Consider the following 20,916-nt stretch of genomic DNA (forward strand, 5'->3'; position numbering starts at 1 on the left):
TTTATTTTAAAATATAAAAAATATGTTAAAATCATATTATAAGAGTGTTTAATGCGATTAACTCTTTATCTTATCAGTACATGTTAAATGATGTATTATGGTTTCCACATTAATTTTTTTTAGTCTATCAAAAAAAAAAAAAAAGAATGTCATTCTAAAATAGAAACCATTAACTTTAAAATATTTCTTTTTTTCCTTAATAAATAGCGACACAAATGTGTCAGTTTATTTTAAATTACAAATTTTAAATATGAAGTGATACGGAGGGAGTATTATAAAATCATTTCCCTGGCGGGACAGCAGCAGCAGCAGGTGCACTCCTAAGACTCAAAAAAGGAAAAATAAAAAAGTGGGAGCCACGGGTAGCGCGGTATCAGTTCGGAGTCGGAGCCGGAGATCGGCGATGACTGCCGCCGGTAATCCCTCCGTCACTTCCACGGGACCACCGCCACGTGGCACTGCCAATAGACCTTACGATTCCTCTGTTGATTTGGTTCCGCAGAGGATAGTACTGTCGCCTGATCAGCGTAGTTACTGTTTGGAAGCATTAAATGCCTTTAAGGACAAAAGGTCTCACTCTCCAGATCAAATTGCCTCTGAGTTCTCCACTTTGCAGGTTTTCCTTTTTCTTTTCTCTGAAAGTCTTTCCTTTTTAGTCCGTACACAAACAACTGACACTTTTGGTATTTAGTAACAACATACCCAGTCATCCCACAAGTGGGGTCTGAAAACCTTAGATAGAGGTAGAGAGGCTGTTTCCGATAGACCCTTGGCTCAGAATATAGCACAAATAGGAAGGGAAATAGTGACAGCAACACAACAGTATGCTAAGCAAAGCACAAAAGAGAGTAAATAATAACAGAAATCAAAAGGGAAAAAAGAAGAAAAAAAAAATTAAAAAATACTATGACTACTAGGAAACATTGTTTTAAAAGGCAGTGTCAGGACTCGCCCCGGGGCTCGCCTCGGGGCAGGGCAGTGGCAAAACGCCCTGGGGCTAACGTGCGGGGCTTAGTTCCTATGAGGCTTACGCCCTAAGCGCCCAACCGTACGCCCTAAACACGCCTAACGCCCAGGGCTCGCCTAACAGTTCTTACACAAATTATATTTTAAATTCCTTAATTAAAATCATTCACCCTCATAATTGTTTAACAAAATAATGATACTTAATAGTTTTTCATCTATAGAAATAGAAGATTGGGTGTAACTCATATAACAAGTCGTAGTATTGGATATTTACTATTTGAGAACGTCGTGAGGGTGAATATCACTTAATTTTTTAAAAAAAAACACATAGCGGAATTGTACATTTTCACTTGTCATTGGTCATAAGTCCTATGTATCAGAATTATCATATAATTTTACTTTTTGTTCATGAAGAAGTTATGTTTTAATTGTAATATTGATAAATTTTATTGATTATTTGCTTATAGGGAGATAAAATGAATAGTATGATAGTAATAGTGTTTTAAGAAACTGTGTTTTTTTTCGTGTTTGAAAGTTAAAATGTTAGAATTGTTTTGCATTTCATAATAGCTTTTATTTCATTGTATTGTTTATACTTGTAAAATTATGTTATATATAATTACAAGTTATAAGCGGTGTATAATGGATTGCTTTGATCATTTTTTTGTGAGGATCAAGCGCGCGCGCGCTCACACACACACACACACATATATATATCATTTATTTACAGTTTTCTTTTATTTTTTTATGTAATTTTACCTATTTAAAAATATTTATTGTAATTATATTATTTTAAGAAATACTAAAAATTAAATACCCATGGGGCTTACGCCTCGTCGAGGCGTATGTAAAACGCCCCGCCTTACGCCCTCGCCTTTTAAAACACTGCTAGGAAAGAAGAATATGCGAAATAACGCGCCATTCCCCTGCTAGACTTCTACCCTAATCCTTGTCCTCCGCAAACTCCTATGTATGGTCATGTCCTCGGTAAGTTGCAACTGCTCCATGTCCTGTCTAATCACCTCTCCTCAATACTTCTTCAGTCTACCTCTACCTCTCCTGAATCCATCTATAGCTAACCTCTCACACCTCCGCACCGGGGCATCTGCTCATCTCTTGTTCACATGTTTGAACCAATAACTTTAAAATGTCAATTTTACTCTTAAAGAAATGACTTATTCATTTTTTTCTTAAACTTCGTACCCAGTCAATGGAGAGTGTGAAAGACCATGTCCCGGAACCATTGCAATTGTTGGTCTAACAAGGAATTCCTAGTAAGCGCACGTTATCAGCTCATGTTAACTACTTGCTTAGATTTTGTACACACAAATGAAATAAAATAAAAGTCTTGAAACAAAAAAGCTAGGAGTATATTTTGAGGTAAAACGGCGTGAAGACCTATTGAATTTTCTTTCCGGGACAACTTTAATAGTTCCAGATACAGAAAGTATCTCATTTTATGATGTTTTGAATGGTCGTTATCTCATTTTATGATGCTTTGAATGGCCGTTCTGCTTAGAAAGGATTTCGATACAATAAAGTACAAGATCTTTTTTAAAGAAAAAAGATTCATCTATCCGATTTGTATCAAACATGTTCTTTAAATCTGGAGAAATTCTTAGTCTATTGTTGTCTTTTGTCTCCCTGATATTTCGTTATCCTCCTCTGATGTTAATCTCCTCCATTCGTTGCCATGCTAAATTCAAGCTCCTTTGGTTCAGGAAAATAGGTTGAAAGCTTCAGAAATGAAGAGTAGATGCTTGGTGGCTATGGACAGCACAAACATCAGCAAGAATCGTTATACTGATGTTATCCCATGTATGCCAATCAGTTGTCTGTTTGTTTTCTTTGATTTTAAATTGTATCATATTTCGAAATAATTGTACTTCATTGCTCTCAGTTGACAATAACCGGGTTGTTGTGGACCCATGTAAAGACTACAGACCGTCAGCTAGGGGATATATCAACGCAAGCTTTATATCGGTGGATTCCTACATCCTTCACTTGGAATTATTTAAAAAACCACTTCACCTACTCGCTTAGCATACAATATTGAGTTACAACACAAATCTGCTTCTGACCTCTTATACTGCTCCTTTTGGTTGAAGATATCTGAAGGGGTGTGTCGGTTTATTGCAACACAAGGTCCACTAGCACACACCTATGAAGACTTCTGGGAAATGGTAATCCAGCATCGCTGTCCTGTGATTGTGATGCTTACCCGATTGGTTGACAATTACAAGGTATTCAACTGTTTAGACTAAGGTATAGTTGTTTTGCAACCAAAGTAAGTTCACATTTTATGGCAATAGTTTGATCTCTAATTTTCTTTACAGAAGAAATAACCTACGCTTTTACCTTTTCAATTTCTTAAGTTGTATCCTTCTCTGTGAAGCAGACCTGGCATTTTGATGCCGTAAAATAATTGCAAATGGATCTTTGTCGAGTATTGTCCTTTTATCTTAAGATAGAAGTGGGGAAGAAGAGCATGGAAAGGCTGAAGAGCAAACATTTATTATATACCTTTCATACATTCGCCCACGGAGCTTTGGTTTAGCAGGGGTGCTACAAGTGATGTGTGGGTTAGGCGCACATAATGTGATCGAACTGCTGCAGACAAAGGGTGGTATTTAAATGGGGAAGGGTAGAGGGTGGACCCATTATTCAACGAGTTGCGAACTGTGTGCCAATGGACATAAGAAATTTCTCGGTTATCATAAAAAGATGTTCCTTTTGTTCCTCCATCAGTGCTCCTAATCTCGAGTTACTAAAAGACACCATAATGTTGGTATTACTAATTAGCGTCCTCAATTTTATGTGTTCTTTGTCATTCCTTTTTGGTTCCGACGTCAATAAGGGTGTCATGGGTTTAAAGTTTGTACTTTGCTAAATACTTAATTATTTAAACATCTCTTGTTACCATACACCTATGCCTCTTTCTTCAAATATGAATGAGATTGGGCTTTGATTGAGTAGTCTAAGTAGATATTGAGTAATCTTAATGGGCATTACGCATTGACAAGTTTGTGATTTAGAGATGAAAATATAGCTTGGAGAGAGCAATGGTTGCTAGAAGAATTAGCATTTGCGGGTGTAGGAATCAAATTAGTATTCAAGTCACAACGATAACAATAGCAACGCCTCAGTCCCAAACAAATTAGGGGTCGGCAATATGAATCCTCACCGATCATGTTTCTCCATTTTCATCTCAGTTCAATATTATACATTTTTTTTTTTAAAAAAAAAGTAAAATGTACTAGAAGTTCTCTATATATATTTTTCATTTAAACTTATCTCAGGCCAATATTATGAAAATTAAAGATAAAAGTAAAATCTACTAGACGGTCTCCATATTTTGAATTTATATAGAATTAGAATTCCAGACAAATGGTTTAAATTAGAGTTTTGTCTCTTTAAGCAAAGGAGTCTCCTATTCATTCTGTTGGGACATCATTTTTTCTGCATCTATGTTTGTCTTGGATTTCATTTTATATTTCAAGAGCATCTTAGAAACACCCCTAGGCTTCAAAGACTTTGTACTTCTTCTAATACAATAGTGCTGTCTAAGGATTTTGTGGGCTAGGGCTTCCAGGTTTACCAAACCGCTGAGTCATTTGATTTTTGGAGGAATTAGAGAAGTCTGATGTTGAAAAATGGAAACCCTTGTTGCCTTTCTGAATTTGTGATTTATGCTTCATATGTTGTTGTCACAATTGTGTTGGCCAGTTAAGGTTTCTCACGTTCAAAAGATGAAAGTTGCTGAGATGAGAATGTTGAGATGGATGTGTGGCCACACCAGGAGTGACAGGATTAGGAATGAGGATATTCGGGACAAGGTGGGAGTGGCCTCGGTGGAAGACAAGATGCGAGAAGCGAGATTGAGATGGTTTGGGCATGTGAAGAGGAGAGACACGGATGCCCCAGTGCGGAGGTGTGAGAGGTTGGCCATGGATGGTTTCAGACGAGGTAGGGGTAGGCCAAAGAAGTATTGGGGAGAGGTAATTAGACACGACATGGCGCAGTTACAGCTTACCGAGGACATGACCTTAGATAGGAGGGTTTGGAGGACCCATATTAGGGTAGAAGGCTAGTAGATAGTCTCATTACCCTGCCTTATTAATAGTCGCATTATCGTAGTATAATTTCTTGTGCTCTAATTTATGCTATTATGCTATTATCTGTTATTTCCTGTGCTTTGATTATTCTATGTTATCTGTGTCGCTTGCGTTACTTCATTTCCATATCGCTTTGAATCTCTTAGCCGTATCTGACCTCTTTTTATGTTTTTATTGAGTCGAGGGTCTCTCGGAAACAGCCATCCTACCTTGGTAGGAGTAAGGTCTGCGTACACTCTACCCTCCCCAGACCCCACGTTGTGGGATTTCACTGGGTTGTTGTTGTTGTTGTTGTTGTATGTTGTTGTCACAATTTGCATTTCCAAATTTTACCAGATAAATGGAAGCAATGAAAAAGTAGAAAGATGTATTCTAGCTGCATGACCTTTATCCTGAGTCTATAACTTTTTGACGAGTATCAGAACTGCTATTCCTTCCTTTTGTCAGTTTTAAGACTTGTTAACTGCTGTGTCTATTTAAGCTTTTTGCTCTAGTGAGTTCCCATCTTGTACGGAGACTGGTGGAGCAATACAGGGAGAGGAAGAGGGACTTGCACATGGTATTCATCGACCTAGAAAAAGCATACGACAAAGTGCCGAGAGAGGTTCTATGGAGATGCTTGGAGGCTAGAGGTGTACCTGTGGCGTACATTAGGGTGATCAAGGACATGTATGATGGGGCCAAGACCAGGGTAAGGACTTTGGGAGGAGACTCAGAGCACTTCCCAGTGGTGATGGGGCTGCATCAGGGATCAGCTCTTAGCCCATTTTTATTCTCCTTGGTGATCGATGGATTGACGCGGCAAATTCAAGGTGAGGTGCCATGGTGTATGTTATTTGCAGATGACATAGTCCTGATTGACGAGTCTCGCAGCGGGGTTAACGCTAAGCTGGAGGTTTGGAGACAAACTCTGGAGTCTAAAGGGTTCAAGTTGAGTAGGACCAAGACAGAGTACTTGGAGTGCAAGTTCAGTGATATAGTACATGAGGCTGACGTGGAAGTGAAGCTTGGCACCCAGGTCATACAGAAGAAAGATAGTTTCAAGTATCTTGGGTCTATTATACAAGGAAATGGGGAGATTGATGATGACGTCACACATCGTATTGGTGCAGGATGGATGAAATGGAGGCTTGCCTCTAGAGTGTTGTGTGACAAGAAGGTGCCACCGAAACTTAAAGGCAAGTTCTACAAAGTGGTGGTTAGACCAGCTATGTTGTATGGGGCGGAGTGTTGGCCAGTCAAGAAATCTCATGTTCAGAAGATGAAAGTGGCGGAAATGAGAATGTTGCGATGGATGTGTGGGCACACTAGGAGTGATAGGATTAGGAATGAAGTCATCCGAGACAAGGTTGGAATAGCCTCAGTGGAAGACAAGATGCGGGAAGCGAGGCTGAGATGGTTTGGGCATGTGATGCGGAGAGATGAAAATGCCCCAGTGCGGAGGTGCGAGAGGTTGGCCAGTGATGGCTTCAGAAGAGGTAGAGGTAGGCCGAAGAAGTATTGGGGGGAAGTGATTAGACAGGACATGGCGCATTTCCTGCTTACGGAGGACATGACCTTAGATAGGAGGGTATGGAGGACTCATATTAGGGTAGAAGGATAGTAGGTAGTCGCGTTTATCCTCCCTTGAGGGTAGTTATGTTGTTGTATAGTTCCTTGTCTCTTGATTTCTGCGAGTATCTGTTGGTTTATAATGACTTATTTACCTTCATTGTTTTCATTTTCATAGTTATTTATAGCAGTTAATTCTCCTTTTACCATGACTTTCTTGCTTTGTTATTCCTTGCTTTCATATTGTTTTCGATACGCTTGAGCATATCTAACCTTTTGTCTCGTCTTATCTTGTCTTTCTTTCTCTCCTCTCTTGAGCCGAGGGTCTTTCGGAAACAGCCGCCCTACCTTTCAAGGTGGGGGTTAGGTCTGCGTACACTCTACCCTCCCCAGACCCCACATAGTGGGATTATACTGGGCTTGTTGTTGTTGTTGTTGTTGCTCTAGTGAGTTCCCACTTGAAATATAAGTGATTCCTATTGGCCTATATTCAATTTTGGCAGTTTTATTATTTACCTTCTCCTTTGATGAATACAAATGCAGACGGTGAAGTGTGGGGATTACTTTCAGGCAGAAGATGGACCTAGAACATTTGGCAATATATGTATTGTGACAAAATATATCACGTCGAGCGATACCTCCTTAGTATTGCGAACTCTGGAGGTGAACTATATTGAGGTTAGTAAGTTGTTGTCAGCCCTTGTATGGTACCAGAAATAAACATGAATGAAAAGATCTTGTCTTCTTGTTGAGCGTTGAGTTTGGGACCAGCTTAAGATGATCTTTTAACCAATATCCGTGATGGAGGATGTTTGAACTTGACAATTTCACACTTAATTTCGGAACTGTTTGTATACCCAGAGTTGGCTTTCCAGAAATAAAAAGAAAGAGAAAAATGAAAAATCTGTTTTTTGGGCTTTCCACGCACCTGTTTTGTGTGAAAATCACACAAGTTGCCAAGTTAGCGAAAAGTGTCTAAATGGCACAGTCGGGCTCTACTTCAAGTGTCTAAATGGTACAAGTCTTAGTTGAGGTGTCTAAGTGAAAGATCGTGCCAATTTTAGGTGTCTCCCGATGGGTTCAGCCTATTTTTAATTATAAGAAGTTGTAATTTATAGTGCTTTTTATCTAGCTTAATTATTTAAAGTCTTATTTTACAAAGATTAAGAAGCCAATGTCTGAATTGAGAATGAATATTAGAAGGGTTGCCCCTGCAGCACATGTAAACACGATGCATCAAAGATCAATGCTATATAAGTTTTAGTAAAACGCTAAGTAGATTTGATTTAAGGTTTCCTGGTCAATCCTGCCAATTAGATTAAGGTTATTATCTTTAATATTGATATGTGTATGCCTTCATAGTTTACATATATTAATTTACGTATATTAAGTATGAGGTAGATGTGCTGGTGGGATTGGTTATACTCATTCCTTCAAATTTGGTTCCTCTCTCCGTTGTAAGACCCAGTCCAGTATCTCAATATTAGCTGGACGCGATGGGGTTGACGTTGTACTATTCCACTTCCAGCACCAATAGCCATCTCTATATAAACTCAACTTTATTAATAGAATTTTTGCTGTGTTATGAAGAAGATAAGAATACATACCTGATGTGCTTCTCTTACTATGTGCCAGTCAGAAGAACCGCCTTTGCGTGTTTTACACATTCAGTATCCTGAATGGCCTGACCATGGAGTTCCAAGAGACACACTTGCTGTTCGTGAAATTCTTAAGCGAACATACAGTGTGCCTCTTAGTCTTGGACCAATTGTAGTACACTGCAGGTTTGTCTGATCACTATCCCTGTAGTTGTGCCTTTTAAAATTCTATAATTAATTGTTTGTATAGCCTGACGCCTCATTCTCTTGTACAGTGCAGGTATTGGTAGGACTGGAACATATTGCACAATCCATAATACCATCCAGAGAATACTGGGTGGAGATATGTCAGCTCTTGACATCGTTAATACAGTAGCCATTTTTAGGTCTCAGCGAATTGGGATGGTCCAGACCATGGTACGGCTCCTCCTCAATAATTTTTTTGTCCTGTTCGATTTTACTAATATGCTTCCTTTTTTTTTTTTTTTTTTGGGCTTCATATTAACCCCCTACTGCTGATATAAGACTACTGCTTCAGAAGCAAATAAATGTTTTTCTTGATCAAAAAGACTTATGCAGAAGCAACAATTTCTGATTTTTAAAGTAGCAGACGACGTGCAGCTTTTTTCTGAAAACTTTAACTGATTGCTGGTACAGAACATAGTGAGTTCATGTTAGTTAAACAACCTGTAAACGATAAGCTATTGTTTCAACCCTTCCCATACACCCCCAGAGTATCAGTGATAAGTCCGAGACTAGGTGAAGCTCAAGTTGGACGCATCGCCTCGCTTAGATGGAGCTTTGGTGCAATTATCCAGGCACCAACACAGCCGCCTCATCACCTGTCTTTAAGGGGTAGCACTATACAAATTCAAAAAGTTGGCAAAGTGATATTAGTTGTTAATAATGCATTATGAGCGACTTTTTAGTGATTAGGAATAAGACTTAAAGAATTAGTATAAGAAAATTTGTCATTAGAAACTTTTGCTGTATTTTACATCTAAATCAGAAATTTAAATTGGCTGTGGGACTTGATTGACATGATTTCTTCTCCGTATGCTTAATTTAATTATTGTTTTTTGTTTTCAGTGTTTTGTCCAAATAATTATTGGTTGGATTATAGTTATTTTTCTTGCATTACAGATGTTTTTTTGACCTTTTATTGTTTTTCTTTGCTAAAGCCACTTAAAGCCCCAACGCACCTTGGCACTTTTCTATGCTTTTCATTTCTGACAACTTGTGACTACAAGAATATTGGTCTTTTTACTGCCTAGCTTTTGCAGAGGGAAAGGTCCATAAATTATTTCTACTGAGGACAAACATGTTCCATATTAATCTTCTTTTAAAATTTTAAGTACTTCTCACCCCGAGTATCTGTATCACTTTTTATTTTTAGGGGAGCCTCCCAACTTCTAAATTTGTATTTGGATGTCTGGTTGGGATTTTATAAAAAACATGAGTGAAAACTGTACAATGAGGGAGAGGGCCTATATCTTACTCCCTAATGCTATATGAGTTGGACAGGCCCAACTCAGATATAAAATGCTCCTAATTCTCCCGTTGAAACTACATCTACACTCATCTTCCTTACAAGTGTAAAAGTGTAGTGTGTGCTGTACCTAAGCTACCACTGTAGATCAGCAACCTCGGGGGGGCTTGAACATGAACTTGTAATTATGTTCTAATATTCTCAGTGATTCTCCTTTATAGTTGTTTAGCTTTTGTTACGCTTGACATCTTAACTATATTATGTTCCAGGATCAATACCTTTTCTGCTATGATGCCATTATTGATGAACTGGAAGACCTAATTTCAGATGACAATGGAGAGAAGAGTCCGTAATGGTAATTTTCACTTTGTTTGAAGTTCAATTGATTGCTACAGCAAGTAGAAGTACGTGGCGTTGTTTTTTCGATTGCAGAAATTTCAACCTAATTTATTCTCTATATTTTGCTAGTTATGTCCCAAACAAAGAACCACTGAATCTGTTGTCTTAACTTTTTACAGTAGTGAGTTAACAAGAGCAGCAATTCTTGCTCACAGTGAGATATAAAACAGTAGTTTATGCTTAAGAAGAAAATCAGTTGGCTTTACTTGAGTTGCTTCGTCCCGCTCTCTTTGCGTGGGATCCCAAGCTGTTAAAGAGATACCTGTTGCTATTTCTGTCGAGATGAGAACTCAATTGGATTCACTATTGAAGTTGCATGATGATCGCAGATGTTTCCCTTGGCTAACTGAATATCATGAAGTTGACATATGTTTGCAAATCCAGAAAATTATATTTCAGGTCTTTACTGTTTGCAGTGTAACACACCCATTCAAGACTAGCCATATGTTGTAACTCTTATGTTGTAACCTTATGCAGAGAGTCAAGCTGCTACATAATGATTATTTAGCATTGATATGGATGTGAAATGATGTGTGCTGAAATATTTAAGTAGGCGTTTCACCATTCAATTTGAAGCTTAAATTTGACTATCTTGTGAAATTAGTGTTTGTTTATGATATTTGAACAAAACTTAAACTTCAATTTGAAATTTTGACTTTAAATCTCAGATCCTACTAAAAGGTAGAATTTCAATTCCAAGTTTGTGATTTCAGTTTTCTTAAATGTAAAATTTGACCATTAGATTATATTTTACAAAGAATGTCCCCTAATTTTAAATTTTCAAGACAAGACTCATGCTCGATGTGAAGAGATTGTCCGTATAAGAATCGGGGTATAACTTGTCGGATATTATATCATTATGATGTGAAAATATAAACTCATGCACACCGAAAAAGTTGTTTGACTTGAGGGACAAAAATTGAAGCCTAGCACAAAATAGGGACAAAAGTGCAAATGACCCTTTCAAATCATGGTCAAACGGGCCCTAAGAGAGTATGGGGTGAAGTTCACAAATGGCCTCCATAAGTGGTGGTCATGATTTCTTGGCAGGTTTTTTTTTTTTTTTTTTTTTTTTAATAGCCTTCATTTTAGAAAATTCACTAGACAAAGCTTTGGCATAAGTTGTGGATATAAATTATTTTAATCTATAAGGCATAAGTTCATGATATTTCACAGCAGTGAACCTGCTCAATTTGACCATTGTCTTATAGGAAAAAGTTAGAACCTATGCCTGATAGGTAATAGAAGTTCTTTCCAATAAATTTTTTCAAGTTAAGGTAATTTTTTTAAAGATTAAAAGTTCAAGACCAGACACTTTTGGAGACACCACGCGTCATTTCCTGGATAATATGTGCATAACAGAAGTACTTTGGGCTTGCGGAGGTGTCAAGCCTAGCAATCGTGGGCTTCAAAAACCCAATCCCAAGCACTTCAAATCAACTCCAATTGCGACTAAACTTCAATATTAACTTCCTCAAGGTACTAGAAATAATACATTTACAGCATCCACTTCGAATCAAATAACAAATCTTCAAGTTGAAAATTCAGATTTAAGTTTCAAACTCAATAATGATGAAACTTCGATTTTCTCCGCCAATATTATTTCAAAAATGACCAAAACATCCCTGAAAGTCTAAAAACAACGTGTGAAGAAGAAGAATTGTTCATGAAAATCTAGAGTCCAGGAAAAATTTCAATCAAAGTAGATAAAAAGATGGATGAAGGGACTTAAGTGTGCGCGCAATTGTCTTGGGCAAATAGATATAGAGTAATATGGGTGAATTGATTAAATGACCCTCTACAAAATATAACAGATCATCTCTGTGTTATTTCAGAATCGCTCATGTAGACAGAGAGTCATATACTTCTATTCATTTTGTAAAGACCCCTTTAAAATAATTTCCTCAATATAAGTTTGAATTAGGTTGGATACGACTAATAAAAATTTACTTCTAGTTTCTGTCTTTTTAACAAGAGATTTTTATTTTTACTTCTTAAGAAATTTAAAATTAAAACACAATAGATCTAAAAAAGTCATTTTCTTCTATTCAAATTTAAAGTGACCATATGTCTTCTACTCATTGTAAGTGCCCTTAGGGGGGAAATGAGATATCTTACCTTCTTATAATTTAAATAGAAGAAAATGACCATTTTGAGATCTCTTATGTGTAAAAAATAAAAATCTCTTGTAAAAAGGCCATAAAATTAAAAAAAAAAAATTATAAAGGGCTATAAAATCCCGGGCCTTGGGAGGAAATGAGATTTCTTGCCCTTTTACAATAATGAAAGAAAATGACCTTTTCAGATCTCTTATGTATTTTTTTTCAGATCTGTTATGTGTTAAAAATGAAGATCTATTATACAAGGGTTACAGAACTAAAAAAAATAATTGTAAAGGCTAAAAATCCATTTCTCCCTGGCCTTAAAAGGTCACTGGTGAATATATTTGCGATTCATGAGGTCATGATTTTTTTTTTTGAATCCACAATCTAATATTCATTTTCTAATGACCAACACCACCGACGTGGACGAGCAGCTTGCTGCGATGGCGCAAACCGTTAATTCCTTGAAAAAGTCCGTGGAAGAAAAATACCGTCAGATCGCCCAACTTCCCCCGAGCTTAGGGGTCAATTACAAGGGGTAACCAGTCGATCAACTCATTTCGGGGTTAACCTGTACCTCTTTCATTTGGGATCGATTTAGGCCCAGAAGCTTATACCCAAATGACGAGAAGATATGCAGAATGAAGATTTCCAAACTAATGTTCAAGAGTGGAACCTGGTGATAAATAAAGCATCCGTACCCTGGTTGACCTCTCAGAAATTTCAGAAAAAGGGCTTTCTAGAGATCCCCAATGACCAATCCTCGAAGTAGCCGTACCGACCTTGACCAGTTTACAAGAGACTTTGAGCGGGAGACAAGGGGCGCTCCCACAGGTTCCGATGCCCTACCTGAAGCCCCACCGCTGATTCCCTATTTGCCTCTACCCGACCTTTCCTCATATCTAATTTGGCCTGAAGTCTTTCTTTAGACTGATCAGATAATGGTGCTCTACTTTTGGATGTTGAATATTAAAAAGTGTAATTACATCAAGTAAAAGGGAAAAACAAACAACTCTATTAATAATTCAGGCAGAACTACCATCTAATATGAAATAAAAGGGAATGTCACCACCGATCATGAACATAAGATTTAAAAGAACATCTATCAACATTAACAATAATCCGTAGGCGGACTGTGATATAAAACATCATAGCATCGAGAATCGCCTCCATTGATCTATATCCTACTTTATTTTGGAAGGTGATGCTATTTTGTTGGAAATAACAAAAGTAAACTATTTGTAACAGTCCTAAAGTAATAGCATCCAACTTTGGGTATTTCATGAGAAAACAATACAAAACACCTAAAAAGCATAATACAGAGGTCAAGTGATTAAATCTTTTGCTTACACACTTTTCTTGCAGTTAAATAAAATATATCATCTGGTGCCTTTGCAGAATGATAAGCAAATATATGTATCAACAGCCAAACATAGCCACTTGTGCCTTTTATGTAATGACTCTATAACTGCTTTTACAGTTGAAGAAGATTATAAGATGCAACAACGTAACATGACTCCTTCTAGTATTGCCCTTGAAGAAAGCCTGAGTACAACACTGCAACAATAGCAATCTGATCTACCAAACACCTCCTACCCATCAAAACCTTAGTGCACACTCACTCTCTTTTTATTGCTCTTTTATTACCTTTTTCTCATAATTCAAAATTTGTAGTTGCAGGGATGTGTATATATTGGCTTGCTGCTTTACTACGTTATATTTGAGGAAGTAATGAGACTTAATTGGGGAAGAACGTGGGTTGTATCAGGAGCATATTCACCATAAGTAATAAGAGAGTTAATAATCTTAAATGCCTTTCCCTTTTAATTGAGCAATGAATGTACACAATTATGGATTTATTGATAAAGTGATTTTATTTTCCAACAAATATTTTGAGTAAATATAAAAGAAAAAGATCAAAAAATTAATAAAAAAAAAAGATAAATAGCAGTAGTGGCCTAAGAGAAGTGCCGCATGCCTACTTAATGCCTGGCTTTACTATATATAATACAATGTAATTACAATAATTATAAGGGAAGTAATAACAAATAATGCTATTAAATGGTGAGTGAGTCTTTATTATATGTGGGGGATGAACCTTTAATGTTTTATTTTATTTAGTAAAATAGAGAATGAAGAGAAAAAGGTCAAAAAATTGAGAAAAAAGATAAATATCAATGGATGTCATAGAGAGATGCCACATCACTTTATCTATGCCTAGCTATATATTATATACAGATTTCCTGAATAATATGTTTATCGTGCACATTAACCAAATGAAATGAGATGTCTTGCTCTCTTAGAATTTGAATAGAAAAAAAATGACTTTTACAGATCTCTTATGTGTTGTTTTTCAGATATTTTAAGTATGTAAAAAATGAAATCTCTCGTAAAAATGTTATAAAACTAAAAGAAATTTGCAAAGGGCTAAAAAATCATTTTAAAGATTTCTTGACCCTTACAATTTTAATAAAAAAAATAATTTTTTCAAATTTCTTATGTATTTCATTTTTCAAATGTCTCGTAAAAGAGTTATAAAACTAACTCTTTTTTGTTTTGGAAATCGACTATAAAAACCATTTCTCCCCGACTCCAAATACTGACCCGAACCCTACCCGACCCGGACCGGACCCTAATATCCTTCCCACAAAACCCTTTCCTTTCCATTCTCCCCCCAAATTGGCTTGAAAGCCGAGGAATTTTGTTCAACGAAAGAGAGAAGCCTTTTGCTGCAATGGCGAATGCGGAGGTAGAGGCGGTAGACTTCGAGCCAGAGGAAGACGATTTGATGGACGAAGATGTTGATGCCACGTCGTCACCAACAATTCCTAAGCTCAAATCTGCCATCACCGGCGGCGGCTCATCATCATCATCGGCTCCGAAGAAGACAAAAGGACGGGGTTTCCGTGAAGAAGCAGCTGAGGCTGACCGTAATGCCCGCTTGTCTGCCCGCTTCGATTCTCTCGATACCCATGGCGGTCCTGGTCCTGAACGATGTCAGTACTTACTCTCTATCTTTCATTTTTAGGGTTTTGAGAGGCTTTTTTGCTTAAGATGTTGAATATTTGTTGGTAATTGAGTGCATTCTAATTTATAGGTAGTAAAATATTAATTATACACTCTGTCTGGATGGTTGTTAAATATTGTTTCATAATTTTTTTGGTGTTTTTCATACTATACCCTTTTCCTACCTGAACTATCACCGTATATGTATTAAAACACCCCCACCCAAAGCTGACTAAGTCAACGATCAGTTGTTCCTTTTTTCCTACCTGAACTATCACCATCTACTCAACTAAGTGTGTTTTAATACTTAGATAGTAGTAGTTTAGGTAGCAAAAGAGAACAAGGGATGGTTGGGGTGTGAAACTCGCGAAAAAAGTGATATAGTTCAAGTGTGTTTTGGGGAAAATTACAGCCAAATACCATTCAAGCATCTAGTTTACAAAATATGTTCATGGTGTATATAGTTTATACTAAATACACATATAGTATACATATCTGTACACACCTATACAGTCGAAGTGTATACTTTGGCCATGTTTGGTAAACTAGATGGCTGAAGGGTACGTTTCTGTAAGTTTCCATAATAGTTACGGTGCTTATTGTGGGTAATTGAGTGAATTCTAATTTATTGATAGTAAGATATTAACTTTAGCCAAGTGCCCATGGAGTGGATAATGTTGTCACATTGAAATGGAAAAGAAAGTAAATACAGCACTTCCCTCTAGGTTCCAAACATCCAAATTGTATTCTCAAATAGTTACCAATTATTGAATGCATTTTAATTTATAGATAGTTATTTACTTTAGCAAGCGCCTATGGAGTGGATAATGTTGTCACATTGAAATGTAAAAGAATGTAATTGCAGCATTTCTCTCTAGGTTCTAAACATCCAAATTGTATTCTGAGAAAGTAACTGAGTTATGTGTGATTTAAGATTGGAAATCAGTCAAGGTGACTCTCAAGAAGTTTGGGATAGAGGAACTAATGAATTGTAATATTAGGTTTTAGTTGTACTCTAAAAAAAAATATTAGGAGTGAGTTGTTCATACTATGTGCATAACCAGAAAAGAGATGAAGAATGAGCCATCTGACATTTTCCTGCTGTTAAAGTTGGTTCCTTTTGTCTGCCCAAAGAAAGGAAATTATCTGCGAGACAGAGAAGGGGGGGGGGGGGGGGGGGGAGGGCGAGGGCGAAACTTTGAAATGAGGAGTTTTTTATTTACTAAATGGTTTTACTCGGTTCTCAAAGAGCACATCCCGCGGCCTGTGCCAATCCAGCTTAGCCTAAACTTACCCCATAAAAGGTGGGAAAGTGTTATGTGGACACTTTAGTATTTAGGACAAGAACAGTCTTAATGGTCATTCTGATTTGTTGACTCATAGGCCGCTGTTTGTTCTGTAGCTTTAGATTGGCTAAACATGTGGGTAAAGAGTTTGACGATTTGAATTGCTCTTTGTCGAGCAGTTATTGTACTGCCATGTGACAAGTAGTGAGCACTTAAAGCAAATTCGGCGAGCTTATAGACAGTACATCCAAATTATGCAATTATTTTACTAACTAACATCACAAAGCGTCAGCTAGATAGGGTCTTTGTTTGCTAAATGCAATTTTTCTTTTTCTTTTAATGAGGTAAGAAGAATTTCATTAAGGATACTGAGTTTTACTGAATTCCAATTTCTGCAGCCATTGAAGGATGGATTGTTTTAGTTACTGGGGTTAATGAAGAGACACAAGAAGATGATCTTCATAATGAGTTTGGCGAGTTTGGAGAAATCAAGAATTTGCATTTGAATCTGGATCGTCGGACTGGATTTGTCAAGGTGACCTGATTCTCTTATTTTTCAGACTAATCGAGTATGTTCTGTTGCTTGTTGCACAATTGCTATTCATGGGGGAAAGATGCTGAAAATCGAGTATGTTCTGTTGCTTGTTGCACAATTTCTATTCATGGGGGAAAGATGCTGAAATGTGGTGGGACTATATGAATAAATAGGCCATAAGGAAACTAGCTGTTGCAAGCATTTATTTTAGCATTATTGCATTTCCATCAGGTCACTTTTCAATGAAGAAAGTGCAATATTGTAGCAAGAGCAGAGCAGACTATGTTAATAGTTTAGCTACTTTGAATAATTCAGAAGTGCTTTCTGTAGCTTCACTCTGGGATGGTTTTCATTTGTACCTGTGTTGGATGTTTGACCATTGAGTCACACACTATTGACTGGAAACTTTTAACAGCTACTAATTTAGCACAAACATATCTATGCATGGAGCCATGAATATGTCCCATGTGGGAACAGATTCACTTATCAGAAGTTATTAGTTGCCTTTAGAATACAATTATCAGTTACTTTGAAGATCGTTCAAACCTCTAGATAGGAAAATTCTTCATGTGTGTGCCCTTCCTTATTGGAGGGAGACATCATACTTTATGTCGTTACTGTGTTAGTTTTTTGAATTTTCTTTAGCTTGAAGAAGGTCCTTTCTATTCTGTCTCTTGAAGTGAACTGTTTGTGTAGGGCTACGCATTCATAGAATATGAGAACTTTGAAGAAGCACAGAAAGCTATAAATGAAAAGGATGGAGCTGAGTTTCTCACACAGACTGTACATGTTGATTGGGCATTTAGCAGAGGTCCTTTCAAGAGGAGGAATGCTAGGAGGAGGTATGTCCATAGTTTATCCATGTTATTGTATCTTTATTACATGTGCTTTACGGGAAATGAAGCAGAAGAATCTGAAGAAATGATGCCTGAACCTAGCAAAACATTAGTTTTTCACTTTAATCGTTCTTTTCTGAATTAAGCTAAGTGAGTTTTGATGGCTGTACCTTTTATTTATTTCTTTTTATTTTTAAGTCTCCTGTTATTCAAGCATCAGGCTCACCATTCCTGCGAATGCTGAACGGTATTAAAGATACTTCCAGCCAGTTTCCTACTTCCCCTGTGATTCGATTGTGGTTAAGCCTCCTATCTATCTCCAGGGAGCACAATTATCTGCCCTCAAGAGTCAAGACATATATTGTTTATGTGATCACTTCTTTCTTCTTCCCCGTATAAAATGGCTCTTATCCTTGACCAATACAGCCGCTTACCTGTGATCCCAAGATCCTGACATATCCATTTAGTCCCCAGCCACTTCATTTCTATCAGATGGAACTGGACAACCAGCAGTTAGACCTCTATGATTTAAACCTGTGGGAACAGGTTACCTTTTTACCTTAAATCCAACATATTGTTGACTTTAGGTTTACTATGTGAAGTCTAGTCCTTCATCCACGCAGAAGCACCTTGTCACTTCTATCACACCATCTGCTTCTGGAGATACCAGCATTACATCTTTTAGTCCTCCTCCTAGCCCTTCCCCGAGGTGGGGCTTCTGTTCTTCAGAAATTGATGGTCAATATAGACTGTGTTTTCAAATGTTGAATTTGGTACTATGGTTTTAACCTAAGTTGAGATGGATTGAACTAGATTTCATATCAATCGCGCCATGGACTGGAAGGGACCAAATTATTATATTAAGCACAATCTTGATTGTTGCCTGACTATGAGGATGTATCTGTCCTAAACTTCAAGGCCTAACAGGCACACTCCAGCTTTTCTTGCAGATTGGGCCTGCTTCAAAGTTGAACGACAATCACTAATAGCTAAATTGTCGAAGCTACATCTGATGGACAGACAAATCCTGACTTCTTTTTTGAGTTAGCAAACAGCCAGAGATCGTAGCCACCAATAGCTTAAATTGCCTGTCTCATTTTACTAGTGTAGAATGTGAGATATGCACGTAAAATCTATTTATAGCATTGGTTATATGATTGAACGCTGGCGACTAAAAGGTGTTAAGGGGGGGGGGGGGGGATAGGATAGACCTAAAATCTCGTAAAAGTCTTCTGAAAGACTTGCAATCTCTTGGAGTTCTTACAAACTTTAGCAAACAACAGGATGCAATGGAAGCAAAAGATCAATATATGGGATTAAAGTTTAGTCATGTCGGTACACTTACATCACATGTCATGTTTGTTAGTAATTTTTGTAGTCTATTTAGAGATTTGTATGTCAAAAGAAAATACAAGGAGTTTCTAGTTTTGGAGAACCCCAAACTATGGATTATCAGTATGGAACATATTTGAGTGGGAGCGAGAACATAGACTGAGGATTCATGTAGCCGACCCAAACTAGTTTGAGATTGAAGCTTAGTTTTGTTACTGTTTGATGATATTGTTTGAACTTGCTCTCCTTACTGTGTTTGATGATATTGTTGGAACTTATTCTCAGTTGAAGGAATCTTTGTAAGTAGGATCTTCAGTTTCCCCCCGAACACACACTGAAAAGTTAATGAGTTCCTTAAGTGAGTTTATGCCTTCTGAGTTCATAGGATACCTTAGAATCAAGGACATTTCTCCTCCACCGGATTTTTTTTTTCAGTTACATCAAAATAGAAAAAGAATAATAGAAAATGCTTTCTTTTATGCCTGTGTTTGTGCAATTTTCTGTCAGGTTTTGAGTTGTTGAAGTATTATCTAAAATACAGTGGGTTCTTATTTGATCCTTATATGTGCAGAGATCCGCGTGGCCATCGTTCTAGAAGTCCCAGGCGGAGATTCTAATCAGTGTGCATGTATGCAATGGTCATTAGGCTTACTCGCAGTTTTTCCCCAAATTGTTTGATCATGTCCTTAATTATGTGTATGATATTGCTTCGCTCACTCTCAGTTTTCTCCAACTTGTCTATTTTATCTTTCCTTGTGCGGACGGTATTCAGAGCTTTCCCAGCAGCATTGCATTTCCATACTGGCCTCTGAAATGTTTAGCTTTTTTTTTTTTTATTCGTTTCAGAATATTCAGCATTGTCTAGTAGTCGTCTGAGATTGATCTTTTTCCTTGTGAGTGGGATGTTTGCTTCGTTTGGTAAAAATTTGCATGGAAGTTGTTGTTTCGTGTTTTCACTTTAAGTTGCCATATGTTATTATTGGCGATATTATGCAAAAAGAAAGTGCAGTGAGGCATTCTCTTTCTAGAGCTAAGATTGTCGTTAGAATTTAACTATCATTTTTAGGTTGAGGAGGAGAAAACTTGTGCTGCTTTTCCTACTTTGATTGGAGTGGATGTTTATTCTTTTGAATTATGTTTTTCCTTTTTATTTGCTCAATTATGCCATGAACGCCTTTTTCTTTCATTCTTTGTTAAGTACAGCAGAATTTACTTATTTTGCCTTGTGAAAACTTAAGAAGGGATTAGGGGCGTGAGACATATATTGAACAGTCAAAACAGCCCTATAAGAAGGAAATATAAATTTTAACCCCTTCTCCCTCCCGAAAAGAAGGGAAAATCATTCCGGATTATGTACAATACAAAATGAAATTTGCTTTTCGGTGAAAAAATATACTGCCAGTTGAAATGTGATACTTGTTAGATTTTTGTATGTTTCTTGTTTAGGCTAACTGATTGAAAGGGACACCCAAAGAACGAACCGGACTAGAAGGCAAGCGGAAGAAAAAGTTTAAATGAAAATGTATTGTTCCAATATTCTTTTCTCGACTCCAATTACTCGAGAAGTACTTTTCAAAATTCACTCATCCTATTTGACTGAATTTGAGTTGAAATCCAATCAAATAAAAATGTATTCTTAAATAGTGAAGTACTACGATAATTGACAGCATCAAGCATATGGAATATTATCTCATGGAGTAT

The 20,916-nt window shown here is 37.1% G+C and overlaps 2 protein-coding genes across 2 annotated transcripts; both read left to right on the forward strand.

Moving 5' to 3' along the window:
• Positions 1 to 260: 260 nt before the first annotated feature.
• On the forward strand, positions 261 to 8,647 carry LOC132627104 (protein-tyrosine-phosphatase PTP1-like). The gene is made up of 7 exons (XM_060342217.1): positions 261 to 616; positions 2,688 to 2,784; positions 2,867 to 2,949; positions 3,075 to 3,209; positions 7,176 to 7,310; positions 8,268 to 8,416; positions 8,511 to 8,647. Exons 1-7 carry the CDS (start codon positions 404 to 406, stop codon positions 8,518 to 8,520), a joined length of 822 nt encoding a protein of 273 aa, XP_060198200.1. The 5' UTR covers positions 261 to 403; the 3' UTR covers positions 8,521 to 8,647.
• A 6,184-nt stretch (positions 8,648 to 14,831) lies between these two features.
• On the forward strand, positions 14,832 to 20,347 carry LOC132627105 (RNA-binding protein Y14A-like). Its single transcript, XM_060342218.1, has 4 exons — positions 14,832 to 15,216; positions 16,911 to 17,047; positions 17,744 to 17,889; positions 19,787 to 20,347. The coding sequence occupies exons 1-4, from the start codon at positions 14,955 to 14,957 to the stop codon at positions 19,830 to 19,832; spliced, it is 591 nt and encodes a 196-aa protein (XP_060198201.1). The 5' UTR covers positions 14,832 to 14,954; the 3' UTR covers positions 19,833 to 20,347.
• The last annotated feature ends 569 nt before the right edge of the window (positions 20,348 to 20,916 follow it).

The sequence above is a fragment of the Lycium barbarum genome, chromosome 2, assembly GCF_019175385.1.
Source record: "Lycium barbarum isolate Lr01 chromosome 2, ASM1917538v2, whole genome shotgun sequence".
Lineage (NCBI taxonomy): Eukaryota > Viridiplantae > Streptophyta > Magnoliopsida > Solanales > Solanaceae > Lycium > Lycium barbarum.

Bases quoted from the DNA above. Each gene is read 5' to 3' on its own strand.
- LOC132627104 (XM_060342217.1), top strand. From the start codon at position 404: ATGACTGCCGCCGGTAATCCCTCCGTCACTTCCACGGGACCACCGCCA. The intron at 2,950-3,074 runs GTGGATTCCTAC...TTTTGGTTGAAG, and splicing joins TCAACGCAAGCTTTATATCG to ATATCTGAAGGGGTGTGTCG. The intron at 3,210-7,175 runs GTATTCAACTGT...ATACAAATGCAG, and splicing joins GATTGGTTGACAATTACAAG to ACGGTGAAGTGTGGGGATTA.
- LOC132627105 (XM_060342218.1), top strand. From the start codon at position 14,955: ATGGCGAATGCGGAGGTAGAGGCGGTAGACTTCGAGCCAGAGGAAGAC. The intron at 15,217-16,910 runs GTCAGTACTTAC...CAATTTCTGCAG, and splicing joins CGGTCCTGGTCCTGAACGAT to CCATTGAAGGATGGATTGTT. The intron at 17,048-17,743 runs GTGACCTGATTC...CTGTTTGTGTAG, and splicing joins GTCGGACTGGATTTGTCAAG to GGCTACGCATTCATAGAATA.